At 36.9% G+C, this 17,938-nt stretch overlaps 1 protein-coding gene across 4 annotated transcripts in view; it reads left to right on the top strand.

Annotated features, from left to right (window-relative positions):
- Positions 1 to 17,938, top strand: part of TM2D1 (TM2 domain containing 1) — a 143,151-nt gene that overhangs the window by 44,274 nt on the left and 80,939 nt on the right. The window contains exons 6-8 of one of the 4 annotated variants that reach the window (XR_004351663.1): positions 5,903 to 6,032; positions 6,312 to 6,351; positions 7,940 to 8,043. The exons of 1 other annotated variant lie outside the window; for it this stretch is intronic. Coding sequence is in view for 2 of the 3 variants with exons in the window: in XM_032644545.1 (XP_032500436.1) it covers positions 5,903 to 6,013 (111 nt within the window). In the remaining variant the exon portion in view is untranslated. Of the gene's footprint in view, positions 1 to 5,902; positions 6,033 to 6,311; positions 6,352 to 7,939; positions 10,791 to 17,938 lie in introns of those variants that run through there. 2 more of the 4 variants (XM_032644545.1, XM_032644560.1) reach the window with 2 other exon arrangements.

Here is a 17,938-nt window from a genome sequence, read left to right as displayed (position 1 = left end):
ATTTACTTTTCCTGCTATAGACTTTGCACCTATAGAAAAGCCTACTCCTTTAAGTAAACAATTCAAGATTTTTTGCATTTAGGCTGCAAATAAAATTTCATGGTGAAAACAACCAGAAATGACAGGAAAGGAGAAATTAAATTTCACCCAATTCCTCCAAACCACCACCAACCATCTTCACAGAACAAGGGTGTGGTAGGACAAAAGATACGTCAAATCCCTGGAACCTGTGAATATTATCTTACTTAGAAAAAGGGTCTTTGCAGATGTGATTAAATTAAGTATCTTGATATGAAGAGATTATTCTAGATTATCTGGATGGGCCCTAAATCCAATGACAAGTATCCTTATAGGAGACAAAAGATTAGACACAAACACCCACACAGAAAACAAGGTGGTGTGAAGACAAAGGCAGAGATTGGGGTGATGTGGCCATAAGCCAAGCAATGCCAAAGGAGCACCTTAGAATGGATTCTCCCCTAGAGTCTCTGTAGGTCATACGGCTGCACTGATAACCTTGATTCTAGACTTCTGGCGTCCAAAACTGTGAGAGTAAATTTCTAGTTTTAATCCACTAAATTTGTGGTAATTTGTTACAGTAGCTGCAGGAAACTAATGTAGACAAATATGAAGTTGTTTTCTTGTGGTTTTAGGGCTTCTCACACAAGAGACGTTGACCCCTTTGTACAAAATAGCTTCCCACAATGTAGTAGCCCTCCTGTTTTCCCTCTTGGAAGACCTGTAGTAACCTCTTGGTCCATTAATTGTTAAGTGGTCTTTCTTTTCCCAATAGATTTCAAAAAATCTGCCCTAGCTTATCAAACAAATACTTCATGCTATAGAATTTGGCTTCAGGCTATTTTGTAGGAGAGAAATAAACACATAATTTTAGGTTTCATACTCTATTGTCAATGAACAAGTGGACATAGGCATATTTAATTGAGTAAAATATTTCTCAGTATGAGATATTTTTTAAAATTTGTAGTTTTATATTTAACAGTACAATAATATACTTGTAATAATTTATATATCGTATATTAACGCATATATGTGGAACCTAGAAAAATGGTACAGATGAACCGGTTTGCAGGGCAGAAATAGAGACACAGATGTAGAGAACAAACATATGGACACCAATGGGAGAAAGTGGGGGGAGTGGGGGTGGTGGTGTGATGAATTGGGAGACTGGGATTGACATGTATACACTGATGTATATAAAATTGATGACTAATAAGAACCTGCTGTATAAAAAAATAAAATAAAATTCAAAAATAAATAAAGTAATTTATAATTGGCACTGTATTATACATAAGTGTATAATATAGATGCTTAAAAACAGGTTTAATTTTTAATTTTGGTGAGGGAATATGGACTTAAATAATTGAAACCTTTACAGCTGATAGTTTTCTTAAAAATTAAGTAGGGAGAGCAGTTTCTTCTTTGCTGGGATAATTGATAGAAAAGGATGTTGACAATACCTTGTAGAGTTGTTTGCATTTAAATGTCAGTCAAACAAGATATAAAAATTTAAAAGTACCATACAGATTCGTTTATTCTATTCCTCAATTTACAGCTAAGAAAAACGGAGGTCCAGAGAATATTAATCCTACAACTAGTTATTGACAGTTTTCTCTTCAAGATTTCCTTTCTGTCTAATACTTTACCACACTGACTTAATTTGGTTGTCTTTGGAGCAGGTCTTCAAATTGTCTTAGCAGAGAATAGCAACTAGTGCTATGCTTTGGTGATCTGGCAGTGGTGTGTAGGAGGCATTGAAGACAAGTGCATTATCTGGAGTTTTGGCTATGAGTAACAGAAACCTCAATTTAAATTGGCTTTAATAACGTGATAGTTTGTTATATTATATACCAAGGATCTGGAGATATGGTAGTTCTAAGATTTGTTAATTTAGAGCTTAAAGACAAAGTGAAAGATCCAAATTCATTATTCCCTCCTTCCCTTCCTTCTCTCCCTCCTTTCTTCCCTTCTTCCTTCCTTCTCTTTGCCATCTTCAGTTCCTTTGGTTAGCACCACTTGCTATGTAGTTACTTTCAGAGGCGGAAAAACATCTCTTTTTCTCTCACACGTATATTCTTAAAAGCAGATAAGCCTCCCATTGAACTTGTCTCATAGATTATTATCTCATTGGTGATTGATTACATGCCCAGGCTGAACCAAACCCGTGGAAAGAGGATGGAATTACCACCATAGAACTAGGTGTTGAGGAGCCAGAATTACATAATTTGAGGGGTAAGAAATGCTGTAATAAGACTGCTAAATTAGATACAAAATTGGATCATGTATTAATAGGTAATTAAACTATAATCTTTGGGGCTATTTACAGGATAGGAGAAACAAGACTAAAACGACACTATCATTTTTCTATATGTTAACTGGTAATGTGACAAGATTGTAAATCATCTGGGCCCTAATCAATTTTTAGTTAAATAGTTCTGTTTCCTGAGAGTCAAATGAGCTGCAGGTGGGCTTATTAGAAATGCATGATATTAAAAGGCCATCCAGTCTTATATTTTCCTTATTTCCAACTTCTGAATACTTTTTTTTTCAACAGGGATAAGTGAGATTGTCAGAGGAGATGGCATAGGAAGAAAAAAATAATAGGACAAAAGGCCCAGTTCCAATCTGTGCACATATTCCAAATTAGGCAAGTTTTTACCATATGACTTAACTTATTTCTACTGGCTGGGCTTTCCTTTTTCTTTGTTTCCTTAATATGGTCTCAAAACATGTAAATTCCAGTCACCCATTCTTTTCTTTCTTTGCTTAATACTCATAGTAGTTTCGTCTGTGACGTTACCATTAAAAAGGTTTTAATTTATACTTAAATTCATAAATAACATTTATAAATGTCAAGACAAAGCAATTTGATCTTCGGAGGAAATCCCCAAGTACGTGACAGCACCTAGCGTGGTATCTGGAACATAAGTGCTTTGTAAGTGTTATTTGAATATTAACATTTATAGTTCACTATAATAAACTCCCTGTTGGCAGATTGTATCTTATTCACTGTTCTGTGTATAATGCCTAGCACAGTGCATAGACTGTAGGAATTAAGTATTTGTTGAATAGTTTTTAAAACCAAATTTATTTTTAAAGTGAAGAATGCGCTACAGCAGTGTTCTTCAAACTCTGGTTGCATAACCCCTAAAAGAAAATTTTTTTAAATCCCTACCCTCTGCATGTTTTAAGTTGACATTTAAGTTTTGTCATAAGTTTAAATAGTTGCAAAGGATATAATTTCTAGTTTGCAAATATTGACATATTTAAATAAAACTGTTACATCAATTTTAAAATGTATCCAACAGAGTATAAATACCATAGAATTTAAAATATCATTGACTTTAAAAAGACATGAATGAACACTTCACTATTATAATTTTTACATTGTTTCTTTTTCTCCTTGAATTTTTATTTCTATTCCCATTCTCCAACAGAATTTTACCCCAATATGTTTCTTTTAATCTTTTTTTTTAATTTAATTTAATTTATATTTGGCTGTGTTGGGTCTTTGTTGCTGCACGCGGGCTTTCTCTAATTGTGGCGAGCAGGGGCTACTCTTCGTTGCGGTGCGCGGGCTTCTCATTGCAGTGGCTTCTCTTTTGCGGAGCACAGGCTCTAGGTGCGCGGGCTTCAATAGTTGTGGCATGAGGGTTCAGTAGTTGTGGCTTGCGAGCTTAGTTGCTCCGTGCCATGTGAGATCCTCCCGGACCAGGGCTCGAACCCATGTCCCCTGCGTTGGCAGGTGGATTCCTAACCACTGCACCACCAGGGAAGTACCCCCAATATGGGTTTTTTTTCAGTTTTTTTTGGTTCTTCATTGTTCTACTCGGTATATTATACACTTTAAATTTTATTTTTCTTAGTATTGCCTCTACTGAAATTTTCACAAACTCATACAAAATATAAATTTCCTTAAAATCATCTATTTTTATCATTAAAATAATCTCTCTACGATGTCTTGAGATGTTCAATACCATGAGAGTTGCTCAACCAAGAGCAAAGAATCAAATAACCTCTCTTCTGTTAGAATGCAACATGGCCAGTCAACTGGTTTCCTATGTCAGGTCTTCTTTAGAAAAAAAAAATGATGAATGTTAGCTTATTTTAAATATAATTTCAGGGCATAGTTTTGCTACACATTATTCTATTCAAGTTGAAGAAAGAAGAAACTTTAAATAGAAGTAACTCAGATTTTAAACAATGCACATTCATTACATACAAATTAGAAATATATTTCTTTTTTTTTTTTTTTTTTTTTTTTTTGCGGTACGCGGGCCTCTCACTGTTGTGGCTTCTCCCATTACGGAGCACAGGCTCCGGACACATAGGCTCAGCGGCCATGGCCCACGGGCCCAGCCGCTCCGCGGCATGTGGGATCCTCCCGGACCGGGGCATGAACCTGTGTCCCCTGCATCGGCAGGCGGACTCTCAACCACTGCGCCACCAGGGAAGCCCCTTCTTTTGTTTTTTTTTTAACATCTTTACTGGAGTATAATTGCTTTACAATGGTGTGTTAGTTTCTGCTTTATAACAAAGTGAATCTGTTATACATATACATGTGTCCCCATATCTCTTCCCCCTTGCGTCTCCCTCCCTCCCTACCACCCTCCCTACCCCCCATATGTTTTTATGCTTGAAACTCTTCTACTGATCATATCATTCATTAAAATATTAAAGAATGTTCTGTGATTTCTGGATTGGGTTGTCATTATAATTACTGATATACAGTTGATCAAAATAGCATAAACATGTTACAAATATTAGCAAATTATTTTTAAGCTAAAAAAAAGTAAAGTTTTACTAGGACTGCATCTTTTGAACAAGATGTGACAGAGCATATTTTTGGATTCTTGATTTTAAAAGAGATTTCCTGAAATCCAATATTTTGAATTATCCCCTTCTTTGACACATCAGAGACTTTTATACCTCATGGCAATGTGCCATCAGGGTGTGCCTTACTGTAGGTATGCTTTACTGTTGTCAAGTTGGAGAAGGGACCACAGTGAAAGCAAAGAAGTGGGCAGGGGACCTAGCATGCTGATTTTAAGTCTAGTGTGGTATCAGTTGGATCAGTTTTACAAAGAGTATTTACTTGAATTAAGGATCTCAAAATGAATTCCCTTGAAACTATCTGGGTCTACATATACCTTAGTAAATCCTTGTGTACCCCTAAGGCTACAGTGTGAAGATTATTATCTTAAAGGATAATAGAGAGATCATGTTAAGTGAATTGTCACAAATGTGATTAAATGGACAAGATTATTGTCATTAGCATGGATGAGCTTTTTTTTTTTTTTTTTTTTTTAAATCTCTTCCTTTTCCATTCCGTGTGGTTCTGGTAGGACTGTCAGTCATCCTGTCTCATCTCCCAGAGGGATCCTGGCCTGGCCAATATTAATCCTATTACCCTGGATTCAGTAATTTGTTCTGCAACAGGTGTAAAAACCAAGCAGATCAATGAATATTCTTCCCTGAAATTGTTATATAAACACTGAGGAAGAAAATGTAACTTTCTTTCTGTTGGGAGCTACTGAGCTGCAAAGATGTGTATCTGGAACTGTTGGCAACCAATTGAGGGTGCCTGTCTGTAGAAAGAAGGCAGGCAGAGCTACACGAAGAGGCAGGGGTGCCAAACCAAGGGCCTTGTGGGGCATGGGGTTTCAGTCGTTGAGGCCCTTAGTTCCTGCAGCTCTCTTGATTCTGTGAGCTTCCCCAGTGTGCTTTTCAGCTACATGAGCCACAATTACTTTTTTTTGCTTGAGTTAGAGTTGTATTTCTGGTGCTACTGAAATAATTGTATTAACACCTAAGAAAAGTAAACTCAAAGTATTTTTAAAGTATCTTTTGTAAAATGGGTAATTTGGAAAATTTTCTCTTCTAGATTGTTGGACCTTCAGATGGAAGTAGTTACATTATAGATTATTATGGAACCAGACTTACAAGACTGAGTATTACCAATGAGACATTTAGAAAAACGCAGTTATATCCATGAATATTGTTTAAAAGAAACAGTAAGTGATACATATGTGTAATCTTAATTATAGTATATTATCTGTATAAAATTATGATAATTTGAGAACCAGGGGAAATTTAAGAGATCATCTAGTATTGTAAACCTGTCTTTTTGCTTATCAGGAAAGGCAGGTCTCTAATCTTTTTTTATTGTTTTTTAAAATTTTTATTGGAGTATAGTTGCTTTACAATGTTGTGTTAGTTTCTACTGTACAACACAGTGAATCAGCTATACATATACATATATCCCCTCTTTTTTGGATTTCCTTCCCATTTAGGTCACCACAGAGCATTGAGTAGAGTTCCCTGTGCTATACAGTAGGTTCTCATTAGTTATCTATCTTATACATAGTATTACTAGTGTATATATGTCAATCCCAGTCTCGCGATTCATCGCATCCCCCCCTTCCCCCTTGGTATCCATACGTTTGTTCTCTATGTCTCTGTCTCTATTTTTGCTTTGCAAATAAGATCATCTATACCATTTTTCTAGATTCCACACATATGTGTTAATATACGATATTTGTTTTTCTCTTTCTGACTTGCTTCACTCTGTATGACAGTCTATAGGTCCATCCATGTCTTGCAGGTCTCTAATCTTCTATAAAGCATTTTTGTATATGCTCATTGCTCCTGCAGTTCTCAATTCAGACTGTCTCTTTGCAGTGAATATAGTTAAAGGACAAGGTTCACAAGAAAAAAATAACATCAAAGCAAAAAGATATCCCATAGTTTTATATAATGGTTATGATGAAAGTATGTGTTATAGATGATAAAGCATATCTTTTCTACTGTCCATCCTTCTTAGGGTCAGTATGATCCTTAAACCTCCTTCTCTTCTCTTTTCCTAAATCTGAAAGTTGATAGAGTTTCAACCCTGAACTACTATAAGCAGTTATTTTAAGCTGAAGTTTGGCCCTGCCCATGAGAATTATTAATTGGCCTTAGAACTGTCTAGCAGCTTTCAGGGAAGACAGAGAGAAACATAGGCTGAATGTTTTGGCCACAATCATAATCCTAGGATTTTTAGTTGACTCTATCTCAGAGAGTGCTTCTAGAGTCCAGGAAGGGACTAGGCATTCATTTTCTATGTTTAATGTATAAATAGGATATGAAGTATAATTTTGCCCTTAGGGTAGATTTTTTTCTTTTCTCACAGTAAAATTATAGGATATGCTTTATAGTTATTGCCATGAGAGTTGAATGGTGACAGGCCCTTCCTGTTAAGATCTGAGGAACGTATTCAACTCGTTGTCCAAAAAGTTCTTCAGATCTTTTCTTACAAACCATAAGAGTCTCTGTGTTTAAAATTGAAATGAAGCATAGAGATCCATCTGCCTCTTCTTACTAGGGAAGAAATTAAGACCTAAGGATGTTGAGACTAAGGTACACAATCAGTACAAAACTGAATCTAGAACCTAGGTCTTCTGTGCACTCCACTGGTTCTCTTCTACCCCACCCCCACTAACTGCTTTGTTTTTTATTAAGTATCTTCATTTTGGAAATTGTCACTGCTAACTTTATGAGAAGGGTTGTGTAGTTTTACATAACCTTATTTTCACACTGTAAATTGTTGTTTCTCTTTTTAAAGTATATAGATTGTTTTAAAACTATAATGTATAAAAAATAAGCAAATGTAATTTAAAAAACAATATCTGTAGCCTATTATATAAACATTTAATTAGGATTCCAGACTCAGATTTAAAATTTAAAACTAGAAGGGCCTATTGAGAAGGCATATCTCTGCATTGTCATTCATATAATCTCCTACAATACCTGCAGAAGTGCTCCCAGTGTAAGAAAAAAATATCTTGAATAAATGAAGCATTAATATGTGTATCTATAAAAACCTCATTGGATTCTCTTAAAAGATTGTGTTTTAACATATTTCTTTTTTCTGTTTTAGGATTTGGGCCTCCTTGATTTTAATAGAGAACTCTCAGTGTGTAGATTTCCAGATTTTCCTTTTTCCATCTTCATATACCACTTTACAGATTCTGTTTAATTTTTTGTTGTTGCTGATGTTTTTGTTTTGTTGTCTTAGTTAAAAACATTATTCTGATATTTATTTAATAGAACTTTGAGATTTATATGATAATAGTCTTTCTTAGGCTACTGTCTCTATGAGATAGATAGCTTATTACTCTGATATTAATGTGTTTTCCAAAGGCAAGTTGCCACTTGTCCTTTTCGCTTCTGAGAAATGAAAGCATGACTTATTCACATTTTTTAGTGCTTTATTATTAAGAAAACTGTCTTAAATGTTGAATGTTTCTGTCTTCTGCATTTTGATCCTTCAAAGCAGTTAATCCATGGTGCGAACAAATACCATCTATATTGCCTGGGGCTGCAGTCTTGTATATGACAACCTACCTGTTTTTTGGAGCTTTCAGATCTGTCTTTGCCTTGGTATCCAGGGAGCTAAAGATCATCAGAGAGTCTGAAACCTTGAGGCAACGCAGATACTCTTGGCATTGATTCAGGACTCTGAAGTGTGAACTTTCTCCTTTTTGCTTTGGGAGTGATGCACTAGCTTTTGGTGGACCAGATGCTGACTCATCTAGCTCAGTGCAGTTATATTTGAAGCTGGATGGACAAAGTGGGAACACCAACCAGATGATTAATGTCTTCCATCTGTTAGCACTGCCTGGCAGATGCTGGCACAAGTGTCTTAAGTGATGCATCAGTGTCTGGAGGAAGCAGCACCTGTACGTTAGCACTAGTTTTTCTTGCCGTGTTTTGAAGGGTTTTAAGAAGATGGAAATACATGAAATGCTATATCCCCAAAATACTGTCATACTCCTACTTTAGTAACAGGCATACCAATTTCAAAATTACTGGGATCTGGGCTTTTCAAAAGTAAAAAACCATAATTTTTCATCACTCATTTCACTCAAAAATATACAGTATAGTACAGTTACCTTCATAGTATGTTAGTCATTCAGTAACAGCTTCTCCAGTTGATGGGAGATTATTAAGTATTGATATAAGAAGTGAATTTGGATTGATTCCTGATATACACCAGGAAGGGTCTCTGATTTGTTCATTAATGGAAATACTGAGGGTCTATCATTTGGGAGGCACTGTTCTAGATTCTAGGATGCAGCAGTGGACAAAACACTAACATCTCTGTCCTTAAGGAGCTTATATTTCTTTGGGATCCACTTTTTCACAGTGATATTTTTGGCCTCAGTTAAGCTAGATGCCCATTTTCTAGTATTCCCTAGTTCCTTTTGGTTGCTCACAGTGCTTTGAAGTTTACTTACCTAAGCTCAGATTTAAAAGTCTGTAAGTTTCCACAGCTATGTAACTTCAATTACATGAGAAATACCTGCAGTCACATCTTGAAACAAATCTTGCTTCCTATGTAATTGTTACAGTTACCTTGACCAGGTGGGAAGTCTGTTTCCAAGCAGGTGCTTCTCAAAAGTATTTATTCAAATAAGCTGTACTCTGAAAGAGTTTTTGGTAAAATCTAGAAATAAAGTCCCTTCACAGTACACTCTTAAACCTTTAGACTTAATTTTCACTATAATTTCCTAAATTCCTAAAAACGCTTTCATTTTTCCAATTTGTGTAATTCCCTGTTGCCTAATACATGTAATTCTTTTACAGATGGTTTTTCTGTGTCTTTTTATTTATTTATTATGGGACTACGTTTAAAGCATGTGAATACAGTTTTGTTTTGGTTTTGTTTTTTAGTTTCATAGAGCACTATATTATTATGGCTATTTGTTAGTAGTGTGTGTAGGAATTATATGTTAAGGCCTCTGTATGAGATGTTTTATATGATAACCCTGATTTTAGGACAGTGGCCAAAATTGTAAGATGGATTAGCTCAGTCATTCCTGGGATTACTCCTAAACCCTCTAGAGTAAAATGGAAAGGATTCTTTCAGTTCTATAGAAACAGTTAGTGTTCTACAGAAGCATTTATAAATGGTACTACTTTAGCCTGAAAGGATTAATACAATTTCCAGAAGTACCTCTTTACCCAGGAAGATTTCTTACCTCCACTGTATTAAACTAAAGGACCTCTCTAAAATTTCAGAGATTCTGTCATGTCTATGGCCAGCATTTGTTCATGGGACCACTAGGACTCTAAGAAATATTAGTTTGGGGGTATTTTTTGTTTTTGTTTTGTTTTACAAAAACTTTCTATGTCTTTTCCCCTTATTTTAACCTAGATGCTTAAGGCTTAGTTAAGTATTATTATACTGATAGGCAGCTAGGAAGCTAAAATAGATAGAAACTAGCAAAAGAGAAAGGTTAGTTCTTAAAAAGTGCAAGTCTAAGATGTTGGTTCCTCTTTCTCATTCAAATACCTTAAATGTAGATATTCCCCAGGGTTCTGGCACCTTCCTTCTTCCTTTCTCTCATTAAATCAGCATTCATTTTGCTTTTCTCTATTTACAAAATTAATACAAGCTTAATGCATAAATTTTGGGGAAACACCAAAAAGTACAAAGAAAAAAAATTTATTCCACAGCTCTAAGATAACATTGTTAATATTTTATTGTATGTCCTAGTAGTTTTTCCATGCATGTATTTTCATTTTTCTTCACAAAAGTGATATATTCTCCATACTGTTTTGTAGCCTGCTTCACATTGTAAATGTTTTTCTATTTCAATAATCTTTTACAAAATTATTTTTAATGGCTGCTGAGTACTCCATGTCTGTATCATCATTTATGTAATGATAAATAATGTTATGTGGTATTTAAGTTATTTTAATAAATGAACAACATACATTTCTGATTTTTTTCTCAAGAATCATCATTCTTAGTCAAAAAGTAATCATATATTAAAGTTTTTGCTACATACATACAGTCTTAGTTAACCAGGGTAATAGAAAAAGAATGAAATATAATAGCCCAAACCCAAACAAAACCACAGTCAACTCTTAATTATTCCAGTGCAGATGAACTGCGGATAAAATGCTGCAGGGACCTGCAACTACCCCTTGCTCTGCAGTTAGACCACTGCTTACCATGCCTTTTCCTGCTCCTCACATCCCACAGGCTGGAGAAGAAAAACCAAACTTTGAGAACAGGATAGCTGCTAGAGAAAGGATGCTGGCTGTGGGTATCGGGGAATGATAGCATATCTGTTAGTTGGCACAGTGTCAAATAGTTTAATTATCTAACTGCCATCTTTTAGATGAGAGGAGGAGTGCTTTAAGGAGTACATCGGAAGCTCATTCATAATGGTATTTATTCTGAGCTGCTGAGAGGGAAAGAGGGAGGTAAATTTGGAAAATAAGAAAAGTTGCTGGTTAGAAATGAATAAAAATGCTATACAGCTCTGAGTACCCAATGGAGCCCTAGAATAGTACATTTGTAGTTGAGTTAATCATCATGGTACTCATTCCCATATCTTTTAAAATAGAGCCTAATATCTTAATTCTTAGTAAATGTAGCAATGCTCTTAAAGCTAGTTATTGTCTGATGATGAGACACTGGTATTCACTATCTTAGAAAATAGATTTTTTTTTTTTTTTTTTTTTGCAGTACGCAGGCCTCTCACTGTTGTGGCCTCTCCCGTTGCAGAGCACAGGCTCCGGACGCGCAGGCTCAGCGGCCATGGCTCACGGGCCCAGCTGCTCCGCAGCATGTGGGATCTTCCTGGACCGGGGCATGAACCCGTGTCCCCTGCATCGGCAGGCGGACTCTCAACCACTGCGCCACCAGGGAAGCCCAGAAAATAGATTTTTTAAGAAAAAATATTTATTAAAAAATTAAGGCTTAAAATCTTAAATTTTCAAGATTTGAACTTGTTAAAATTTCCTTTTACTGCTCTTCATGTACACGATGTTAAGCTCTATAGCATCTTCCTAAAGAGTCACTATCATTATCCCCACTTTACAGATAAGTAAATTGAGTCCCACAAAGATTGAGTCACTTGCCCAAAGTTCATGAAATAAGTGGTGAAGCTAGGATTTAAACCCAGGTCTATTAACTGCTATACTCCTGCATTGTGATAGTTAGAATCATCTCATTCTTTGAAATATACTGCTAATGATTGTGTACTAGAGATTTTTTTTAGTATGCTGTTTAATGTTTTCAGTAAAGATGGAATTATCTGCCTATCCTGAGTCTTTTTACTTAACAAATAGTTTGCTGCTTTAAAAAGGAAAAAAGAATTTATTTATTCAAACTTCTCAACTTTACATCATGTAAATGCCAAAATGTTTTACAAATATTAAAATGAGACTATGATAGAGCAGTGATTATTGTCAGAACCTAAAGACTTTTCTGCTGTTACCTCATCTGACATTTGCAGCACTTTCTAGACCAAAGTCTGATTATGTTTGTGTGACAAGAGGAGAGATGTTAGGTAGGATGATACTGTCATGCTCTGCTTCGTCTTGCTGAGGTCAAATGAAGCTAGAGACACCTGTGCTGTGGGGTGGTGGGATTGCAGGTGATATTTATTTGATGAGTTTTTCTTTCAGTTTATTTATCTGAACTTTCTAATTTTTCCACAATAAACATGCATGTATTTGACACCATAAATAATAGTATGGGTTAAATTAGAACAAAGAGCCCAAGAAAATTTTATTCTCCCCTGCCCTCCTCTTCAAGATACATTTATCCCGATTTCTGACATGATTCTGACTTTAAAGGATAGATGCATTTGAAAGAAAAAGGCAGATCTAACACATGATATCAAAGGTTTTTCATCCAGACAGCACAGTTTGATGGGAAAAGCACAGACTTCGGAATCAGATCTGAGTTTGTCTCCTGTCTTCGCCACTTGTTTTGTTACTGTAACAGTTCTGAGCCCTTCTGTTTCATATAAATGGGGATAATAATATCAGTTAATGTTGAGAGGTTAAGATGACATAGATAATAGTCACCATTTATTAAACATTTTAAAGGAATGGAATGATGGCATTAGGCATTGAGGAGTGCCATCTGGAATTTGCAAGAGGTTCCTCACACCATCTGGGATTTGCAAGGGGTTCCTCACACTGGGGTTGTAGTGTGGTTACACCTTCAGTAAAATTCCAGTAGACTCAAAAATTCCTTTTACAGAAGGAAGGTAGGATGTGTTCTTCGGACATTGTTTACCTACATTTTTCTTATCTCTGTTATCGTTATCTCTCGCTACCCTGTGTAATAAGGGCCCAAAATGTCACTTTTCTCAAGAACGTATTTTTATTGGTACCTGCAATGCTTTAAGACTCTCCTTACTAAGGGAAGGCTGCAATGTTGCAGATTTTGTTTTTGTTGCTCTTTAATCCAAAGTTTTCTGGAGATATTTATCTAATAAATTTAGAAATGTTGCTATGAAGCAGCTGTTCAATCTACTTTCAGCCTAAATTAAGGTTAATTGCAAGGAATCGCTATGCATACAACAGAATGTTGCTTTTAACCTGTCAATGTTATCAGAATATGCCAAACATGTGGAGATTAAAACTTGAAAAATGATTAAGGCTAGAGCTATTTGCACTGCATATGCCAAAGAAAAATGTTGTTTTAGCAGAACACTTTAGAAAGTGTGTAGTGTTTGAACTTTTAATCATGTGAGCTAATTTTATATTTAAGAGGGTACGATTATGAAGGCTCACGGTCCCATCTTTGATTTTCAGATATACCTCAAAATTTGATGACTTATTTGAATGAATTATGAAATTCACTTTTATAGCACAAGAAAGAATGGCATGTCTTCTTTATATGATTTATGGTTGAGTGGTCTGCATGAGACACGACACAAATTGCTTTAAATAAGCGTAGCACGTCTTTAAAAAGGTGTTCAAAAATGAATTTATTGTTTATTAATTCTTAATTATTTATTGACCTACTGTGTACCCCTTCTGCTCTTGCCTTCCTGCCTTCCTACTATATATTCTTCACACAGCAGCCAAATGATAAAAGTAAATCAGAACATGTCACTTTTCTGCCAAATCTCCAGTGGCTTCCTGTTGTGCCTCAAATATGCCAAATTGGTTCCCACCTCAAGATTTTTATGCCGACTTTTCCCTTCGCCTGGAGCGCTCTTTCCCAGTTCTTTGCATGACTTGGTTCCTCACTCGTTCAGGTCTCCGCTCAAGTATTGTCCCTGACCATCCTTTCTAAAATACTACCCCAGCCCTCCACTGGTCACTCTCTGAATCCTGATCCTGCTTCATTCTCTTCACAGCATTTATTGCTACTGGAAATTACGTATGTTTATGTATTCTCCCTTTCCCTCCCCTACTCGAATGTAAGCTTGGTGAGGGCAGGGACTTTATTTCATCTATTACTGTATCCTCAGTGTTTAGAACAGTCCCTGGAACATAAAAGTCGCTTTAAAAAATGTTTTTTGAGTGAATGGGAACACTAGATGGGTTAACAGGAGTATAAATTAACCTGAGATTAAATAACCATCTGCTTTAGGTCATTTACTTTAGGAGTTGTCATGCAAACATGGTTCTAACCCTAACTCTTGTCTCAGGAGGTGGGTGAGGAAATGAGTCTATGCTGATTTATTCATGTCCTCAGTGGTCCCAGTGCTTAGAACAATGCCTGGCACCACATAAGAATTTTATAAACATTGAATTCTTACCTTGGACTGGGTAATTACTGGAGGTAGTTCTCAAAAAAAGACCAGCCAGGAGATTATTAGAAAGAATAGGAAGGAGTGGGCAGGGGCGGGCTACTCAATCACCTAATATGTGTCATATTATGATGTGTCATTATGTATCAATATTTTCCTGACCTGATTATCTCAGTTAACCCTCATGGTCACCCTGTAAGGAATTAGCTTCCCTTACAGTGATAAAGATCTTTTATGCTATAGGTATAGATTGCCAGCCTCTAAGATGTTAACAGGACGCTTTAGCTAAATAGTGTGCTCCTCTGCAGAACTGGGGCTAGTTTCTGATTCAACTTTTCACTATCCACCCACCATCCAATTATACCAGTGGCTACACAGGGTAATGCTTTAAGCTCATGGACTTCAGGATCAGATAAATCTGCCACATATTATGGACAAGCTCTTAGGATCTTAGTTTCCTTATTCTTAAAATGGAGATATTATCTTCCTCATATGATTGTTGTAGGGTATTTCATAGTGTGTAGTGCATAGTATGTATTTAATAAATGACAGATGATTGTTTAAGATTTTTATATTTCTTATCTCCTGTAGTACTTACAACACTTCTGTAAGGTTAGTACTCATTTTATGCATAATGAGACTGAGGGTTAGAGAGATTAAATGGCTCGACTATCCTTACACAGCTAGTAAGCTTGAAACCAAGTCTGTGATTCCTAAGCCCATTGCCCGTTCTAATCACTACACCTTCTACCTCCTTATTAATCCCATGTGAGTGGACAACTGACCATAGATCTATTTCTTTTATAACTGCCCCCCTGGAGCCTTTTTTTTTTTTAACCAAAACAGAAGAAACAAAATTACAAGGGTCTAATGACTTCATTTTTAAAATATTCTATTGAGGTATACATAGAATGCCCAAATCTTAAGTATAAAACTTGATGAATTTTTACATGTGTATACACCCACTTAACCACCACCCAGTTGAAGATAAAGAATATTCTTAGCCCTCCAGAAGGTTCCCTTTTACTCCTTCCCAGTCAGTATCTACCCCTTACAGGTAACCATGCTTCTATGATTCTGTCACCATAGCTTAATTTTGCCTGTTTTTCAACTTCATATGAATGGAGTCATATAGTATGCCCTTTTCTGTGATCGGTTTCTTTTACTCATCGTTATTATGGTGTAGTGTTACATTGTATGAATATGCCAAAAATTATTTATCCTACTGTTGTCAGTTTGTTTCCAGTTTGGGGCTATTATAAATAGAGCTGAGATGGATGGACACTCTTACATTCTTACACATGTCTTTTGTTAGAGATATATTTAAAGCAATATGCCCTTACTTCTCTTGTGTATATGTGCAGAAGTGGAATCTTTGGCTTACAGTGTAGGCACGTCTTTAACTTGAGTAGATGCTGTCTAACAGATTTCCAAAGTGGTTGTACCAGTTGACACTCCCATCAGCAAAACATGAGAACTCCAGTTGTTCCATATCCTCTCCAACACTTGATATTGTTGTTCTTTTTTACATTAACTGGCTTCTACTTTTAAAGAAGATGGAATGTAGCTATCAGTGTAGCTTAAAGAGGAAAACAAGACTAACTGGTGTGGAGAATAATTTCAGTTCAGCATAGAAGACCCCTCTTACCATGAGGTGGCCCATAAAATAGATAGATAGGTTCTCTCTCTTAAGCAGAGGCCAGAGGTCCATTTGTTATGGTCCATTTAGGGAGGTTCCCTGGCATCAAGAAAGTTTGGTTTATAAGACTTCTGTGGGCCCATCCAAATGTAACACTATTTTTTAAAAATTATTTATTTATTTTATTTTTGGTTGTGTTGGGTCTTCGTTTCTGTGCGAGGGCTTTCTCTAGTTGCGGCAAGCAGGGGCCACTCTTCATCGCGGTGCGCAGGCCTCTCACTATCGCGGCCTCTCTTATTGCGGAGCACAGGCTCTAGACGTGCAGGCTCAGTAGCTCACGGGCCTAGTCGCTCCGCGGCATGTGGGATCCTCCCAGACCAGGGCTCGAACCCGTGTCCCCTGCATTGGCAGGCAGACTCCCAATCACTGCACCACCCGTGAAGCCCCAAATGTAACACTATTTTGACTCTGAGCTTGGACTAGTAGAACCTTGAGCTGGAAGAAATGTGTAAGTCAGCCTTCTTCCTTGTTTCATACAAGTTATTGATGCCTAGCCTTGTACTTCCATAATACCCTTCACTGATTATGAAAAGCATTTTTTTCCCTAAAGGAAAGTTTAGACAGAGTTTCCTCTGAGAGGTCAAAATGACCTGTTGGCCTAGCTGACTCCTAGATTAGCCTCCTATGGAAAGATTAGTTTGTGGTTTCCAAAGTGAGTTATTTCATGTTCTGAGTTGCATATATGTGGTGTCATTTGATTTATTTGTTTGTTGTTTTGCTGTTACTCAACTTAAATTCTTATAGACTTTTCCCCACACTGGAATTTTCCATAGAGCCTTTTAGGAATATCTGACAAGCATCCTTTTCAGATTTTCCCCATCTCTGTCCATTCACTTTAAATTTAGGAGTATTAGCCCCTGCTTGCATCTGCCACCTGTAGTAAAACCTGCCATTTGCAGGTCCAACCCCACCCAAACCCTGGGTCAATACGAACCAGACCTGGAAAGCAGAGTGGCCTCTCCCTAAGAAACAGTGGAATCTGGAAATGTCCACTATTTACATCCCCAGGGAACACTGGTCCTTAGGAAGGATTTAGCCCCAGGAGGGTCTAATGACACATCAGGCTACAGCCTTCTTACTGAGCCTGTATTTGTGAAGAATCATTCGTCTGCCTGTCTTTTCTGCCTAGAGACTTGGGGAAGGCAGAATACTAGCCCCCCCCCCCAAGATGTCCATGTCCTGATCCCCAGAATCTTGCGTGACAACAAAGACTTTGCATATGTGATTAAAGTAAGGATCTTTATTTTTTTAATATTTGTTATTTGGTTGTGCCGTGTCTTAGTTGTGGTAGGTGGTCTCCTTAGTTGCGGCTCATGGGCTTCTTAGTTACAGCTCACTGGCTCCTTAGTTGCAGCACACGGACTCCTTAGTTGTGGCATGCAAACTCTTAGTTGTGGCATGCATGTGGGATCTAGTTCCCTGACCAGGGATCAAACCCGGGCCCCCTGCATTGGGAGCATGGAGTCTTAATCACTGTGCCACCCGGGAAGTCCCTAAAGTAAGGATCTTTAGATGGGAAGGTTATCTTGGATTGTCTGAATGGGCTCAATACAATCACAAGAGTCCTTATAAGGGAAAGAGGGAGGCAGGAAGGCCAAAGATGAGATGACTGAAGCAGAGGTCAGAGAGGAGAGATATTTGAAGACTCTATGCCACTGGCTTTGAA

This window comes from Phocoena sinus, chromosome 1, assembly GCF_008692025.1.
Source record: "Phocoena sinus isolate mPhoSin1 chromosome 1, mPhoSin1.pri, whole genome shotgun sequence".
NCBI lineage: Eukaryota > Metazoa > Chordata > Mammalia > Artiodactyla > Phocoenidae > Phocoena > Phocoena sinus.
This window is presented reverse-complemented; position numbering and strand designations above follow the sequence as displayed.